At 52.5% G+C, this 5,185-nt stretch overlaps 1 protein-coding gene across 1 annotated transcript in view; it reads right to left on the bottom strand.

Moving 5' to 3' along the window:
- STARD7 (StAR related lipid transfer domain containing 7) overlaps positions 1-4,718 on the bottom strand; it is a 22,781-nt gene extending 18,063 nt beyond the window's left edge. The window contains exon 1 of the mRNA XM_011382030.1: positions 4,634-4,718. Within this exon, the coding sequence (XP_011380332.1) occupies positions 4,634-4,718 (85 nt within the window). The remainder of the gene's footprint in view (positions 1-4,633) is intronic.
- Positions 4,719-5,185: the final 467 nt, after the last annotated feature.

Here is a 5,185-nt window from a genome sequence, read left to right as displayed (position 1 = left end):
GGGCACCAGCCTCCTGCGTGTGGACCGCGGCGTGGACCGAAGCGCGCAGGAAGCAGCGAGGCGGGCGGTTCGGTCCCGGGTGTTCGGCGTCCGCCACACACGCTGCCCGCCCGCAGCCTACTCCGGTCGCCGCCGCCTGGGCCCTGATTGGGCGCCGCCTCGATTCCTCGCTGTTGGTTGGCCCCGCCAAGTGCTTATCCCCGCCCCTTCGCGCACGCGCCGGGCCTCTAGCTAGCAAGGTACGTAGCGCGGCGGAGAAAGGCAGTCAAGGGCGCCCTGGGAGTGACCGTCGGGCCCCACCGCCCCCCGCCCCCGCCGCCATCTTCGGGCCGCCGGCTCTCGACCCGCGGAGGAACGGGCGTGGCCGGGCGCCTTAGGAGTCCCGCGAGGTGCTCGGTTCTCATGGGCGGGAGACTGTGGCTTCATTCGTACTTTGAGCCTAGGGTGGGATGGGGCATTGCCACTGCCTCTGCGGGGCACTGGGGGTATCCAGGTGGGGAGACAACGCTGTAGACTTTTTTGACGAATGGAGACCCTACTGAGGCCTAGTGACAGCTGCCACCACACCTTCCTCTACCTCGGCTGGCTGTCCCGGAAGCGCCTTTAATATTAATAAATACCTGGGGCACTGACACGGTACCCAGGGTTAGTCTGCCCACTTGTCTTCTCTCCGCGAACTCTGCGACGTGAGAGCGCACCTAAGGGGACTGTCTTACATCTCAGGACACTCCGGAGAGCCACGTGTGCAGGTGGCCCGTTGCAGTCTGAAAATGTGGTAGCATTTTGTAGTTACTTGGAGCACATGCCCCAGGTCGGGAGTAGCCGCCCCTCCTGTGACCCAGAGGTACCAGCGTGAATAGGTAAACAGGTTTCCTAACACCGACTTTGCAGCACCCATATACAGCCTGGCTAAGTGATCTCGAAGGGCATCCAGTGACTATTCTGCCCCCAGCCTCAAGAAAATGAAGCTGCTGGATGTCCAATGGGAAAACCTTACACTAAAATTTGTACACTTATGTTAAGTACTTTGCTGACAAATAAGAAAAAAAAATATATTGTATTAGGACGTCTTGATAGGAAAGGGGCTGTGCTTATGCCACAGCAGTGCATTAGGAATTTTGCTGTAGCTACTCGAGCAAGTTCAGGTGTTCTTAAAAGAAAAAGAAAATCATGCTTTACTGGGAGGTGAAATTTAGATCTATCCTATCTAGACGGTGATTTTACTCTGGGGATTGCTGTTGATGTTTATTTTCCCTTGAAAGCAGATAAAGAGAAATGGGTATATAACAAAATGGTATTTGATGCTTTCTTGAACCAGGTTTTTCTCAGTGATGGTGAGATGACCAGGAGGGGACAGTGGGCAGGGAGGTTGAACTTTCCTAGTTATTTGCTTTTCTTGATTAAAAGGAGCTTAACACTTCTGCTTGATTTTCCTGTTTTGTTTCTGTTTTTTGTTGTTGTTGTTTGTTTTTTATCAAACTGAGTTCTCAGGAACTGCAGCCAAGCACCCCTGTAATCTCCCCATTTTGCTCCATCTCTACTGCCTCTTTGCCCCTCGGTGCATAAACACAGCCAAGTCCATCTTTGAAAGGCTTGGGGGGAAAAAAAGCCTTTAACTCTTCCTCTTTCCAGATACCACCCCCTTCTCCTTCCTTTCACAGCTATGATTTTGTTTTTAAAAGGAAAGCATTAATGTGCTCACTGTCTCCATTTCTGTACCTATAGATTCTTCCCCTTTAGAATCTTAAAAATCAATTTTTTCTATACCATTCTCTCTGTGACATTTTTGTTCAGGCTCTAACTGTACTCTAGCCTATCCTCCCTTCGAAACCGTCATCAACAAACTTTTTGCTTGTGTATCCCAGAACAATTGAAAAATTTAATTCCCTTTTTATATTTTTAATTTGATCCTAAATTCTTTATCTTGAGCTCATTTTGTATAAGTAGGTTCTGCCTATCAGATTATCAAAACATAAGGTTGAGCAGTCCCAGCAGCAATCCACAGTAAGAACACAAGTGGTGCATCCAGAATTGGGCATGAGCAGGGCCAGGGCCACAGGTAAGCTACACAAACAGACAGCCTAGAAATCCATGTTACCTACCATTTTGCATTGATGCCTCTCCCTGAGCTCACACCTATGGCTGCATAGTCACACCTATGGCTGCATAGGGGACAGGGTCCCCTTATGACCAGCCAACAAAGGAGGGGAAAAAGCAAAGCTCGATTTGTCAGTAAGTCAGAATGGTGTGTAGGTACAAGCCAAAAATGAGTGGTAGCTGCACTATAGCCCCACTTAGTGGATAATCCCTCTGAGCGGTGCCCCTGGTCATTTACGTGGTGTGAACAGAAATAGAGCCAAGGGTAAAATACACACGGACTCATGGCACTAGCAGTTGACTTAGCTGGTTGCTTGGAGCCTGAGAGGTGAGAGATTAGAAGATCAAGGACAAGGAGGTCTGGGATAGAGGCATGTGGACAAGCTGTGTGGGTAGACAGGGAGTGTGCGGATGTCCACCAGAGAGCAACTACATGAAAGACACTGAGCCACCAAGCAGAGAATGACCAGCTGATGTCAGCCAGACGCCATCGGCCACCTCAGCACTGGCACGATGGGCATGTGAATGGGGTAGCCATGGAGCAAGAAGGGAGCCATACATGTACCAAAGAGTATAGGCTCCACTCACAAAGGCTGATATGGCTATTGGCACTGCTGGGTGTCCAACCTGCCAGCAATGAATTCCATGCCGAGCCCCCAAAATGGCAGTCTTCCTCCAGGAGAGCAACCAGCCACTTGATGACAAGCTGCCTACGTTGGAAATGGCAGCAATTTATTTTGACTGCGATTGTCACATTCTGGGTATGATTTGCCATTTCTGCCTGTAGGGCCTTAGCACCACTATCTCGAGTGTTTCTTGTGTGACCCAGTGACATGAGATCCCACATAATGTCACATCAGACCAAAGGACCCCTTGCAAAGCAAAGGAGGCGTGTCAGTGGCACATGACCACTTTACACTTTACACTTGCCACCAGGCACTTCGAGCCCTTCATGGCAAAGGCCCAGTAGGCGAGAAGCAGGAGGCACCGTCCTGGCTGCAGTGATTGGCCCTGGTCATCAGGAGAGCCAGGGCTGCAGTTCTCTTGGAGCAGACAGGGAGCTATTTGGCTCCCAGACGATGCCTCTGGGATCTCTCTTACACCCTTGCTCGGACAAGTGTGGCAGCTGTGGCCCAAAAAGCAGAAATGCTGCCCAAAGGTTAGAACCTAGAACAGGTAGTAGAAGTCAGACAACGAGTGTCAGCTGGGGCCTCAAGACCAGCTGCAGTGGTGGGGACCGATTTATCCCACTGTCGCTTTCCCCTAGAACATGTACAAAGAAGTGCTCTGCATAGCATACGAGCTGGCGGACAGCAGGATAAGCAACCCAGCTGCAGGGCTCCTGCCTCTGGCCACCAGGGGTATTGCTGGCTCATAGCCCTCAGTTATCAGTCCTCTTCAGGAATTGCCCCCACGTGAAGAGAGCTTCCTCACCCATGAGCATACATCCAGTGACTGGCCAGGGTCCAGAGGCCTCGTCCCTCGCCCCAACTCGGGACAACCCATAAGGCCATTCCAACTTCAGAACTCTCTCCATGGGGTCCACTGAGCCTTCGTGGAGACTATTCCCCACCTGCTCCCTCTGACCAAGGCTGCTGCTTCCCCTCCAGACCTGTTGAACTGAGTGCACCCCCATCACCACGGGAAGAGCTAATCTCCATCTCACAGTCAGTGTCCAGGGACCCATCCTCAGATATCCTCTGTCATGGAGCTGGATAGAGTGCTTGCTGTCTGGACGGAGGTCACAGCTCTCCGCCTGGGAAGTCTGGGGGCGCTGCACTTGTCCCCTTCTCCAGCCGGTCTTCTCTGGGTTCCTTCAGCAGATGCCCTTGCACCTCTGTCCTGCATCTCCCATGGCCTGCAGGTTCCCAGCCCCAGACTGGACATCATCTCTCCTGGTTTGGGGACCTGGCCGAGGGTGAGGAGGCTCCATTCATTGGCTTAGCAGCAGCATGCATAGACATGTCTCCGGCACTCCCTAGGGGGTTAATTTAATGAGGCTCAGCTCTGGTGCCTACACCTTGGTCCCTTTTCCCCAAGTACTTGGAAAGGAAGTTGTGTAAGTCTGATACATTCCCTGGGCTCCAACCGTCAGGCCAAAGCCAGCAGTAATCGCCTTCGCTTTTCTTCAAAATGGTTGATAACCCAAAACTCTATTCATCTATTATTCAGAATGGAGAGTGTTTACAATATTCATCCCCTTGCCACTATATGAATCTCTTCATAGTAGGCAGTTTCCCCGATTCATCTCCTGGAACAGTCCATGAATGCATCTGTGTCTGTCGTCAAGGGTGGGGCTGTATATAGGTCAGAACCATGTTCCGGCAGCTTCTGTCAACACCCCGCCCTGGGAGTAAGAGTTCCCTGCCCCCCGTAGGCAAGACTTACCCTTTTTTCCCAAGTGGACAGAGGACGCCCTGGAGCCCAAGGAGTGAAGTGCTGGCACATGTCCCTCCTCCTGCTTCCTTCCTTCCCTGCGGTCAGCGCTTTCTAGCTCAGCTTAGGGTGCCATCATGTCTCTGGCCTGACCCATTACACAGTGGGGAGATGCCCAGCGGTGGGGGCTGCTGCACCTGGAGGTGGACCAGCTCACTGCAGGGGGGCAGGTGCCGAGGAACCATTTAGCGGGAGCAGGGGAGGATCTTAGGGCACAGAGATGCACTACCACATGTGGGCAAGTCAGGACCGAGGTACCAGAGTACAGAAGGTGGAGCCACCCGAGCGGGGGTCAAACAGGAGGGTGGCCAGTGGAGCCAAGAGACAAGGGTAGGGCACAGTGGTGTGGCGAGAAGCTGCATCTAAGAGTTGGCCTGAAGCCTCTCAGTCCCTCCTGCTCAGGACCTGGAAAGACCCATCTTAAATCTGGAAACCTTTCGAAACCCGACCTATTACCTCAGCATGCAAGGAGCTCCACCAGGGGTAAAACTCCTGTCCTCTTGCCACCCTTTATTTACTTGGCCTCAGAGAAAGTCAAAGGCTACTGCTCTGGTGATGGGTGGGAAACTGGTCATGCATAGGCCAGCTTCTCCAGGTGTGAGCTGTCTGCAGGGTACAGAATCCTATGGGATGGGGTGGAGGTCACCTCCCT

Source organism: Pteropus vampyrus, unplaced genomic scaffold (assembly GCF_000151845.1).
Source record: "Pteropus vampyrus isolate Shadow unplaced genomic scaffold, Pvam_2.0 Scaffold461, whole genome shotgun sequence".
NCBI classification, from domain to species: domain Eukaryota; kingdom Metazoa; phylum Chordata; class Mammalia; order Chiroptera; family Pteropodidae; genus Pteropus; species Pteropus vampyrus.
Note: the sequence above shows the minus strand (reverse complement) of the source record. Positions and strands in the feature narration are given on the sequence as shown.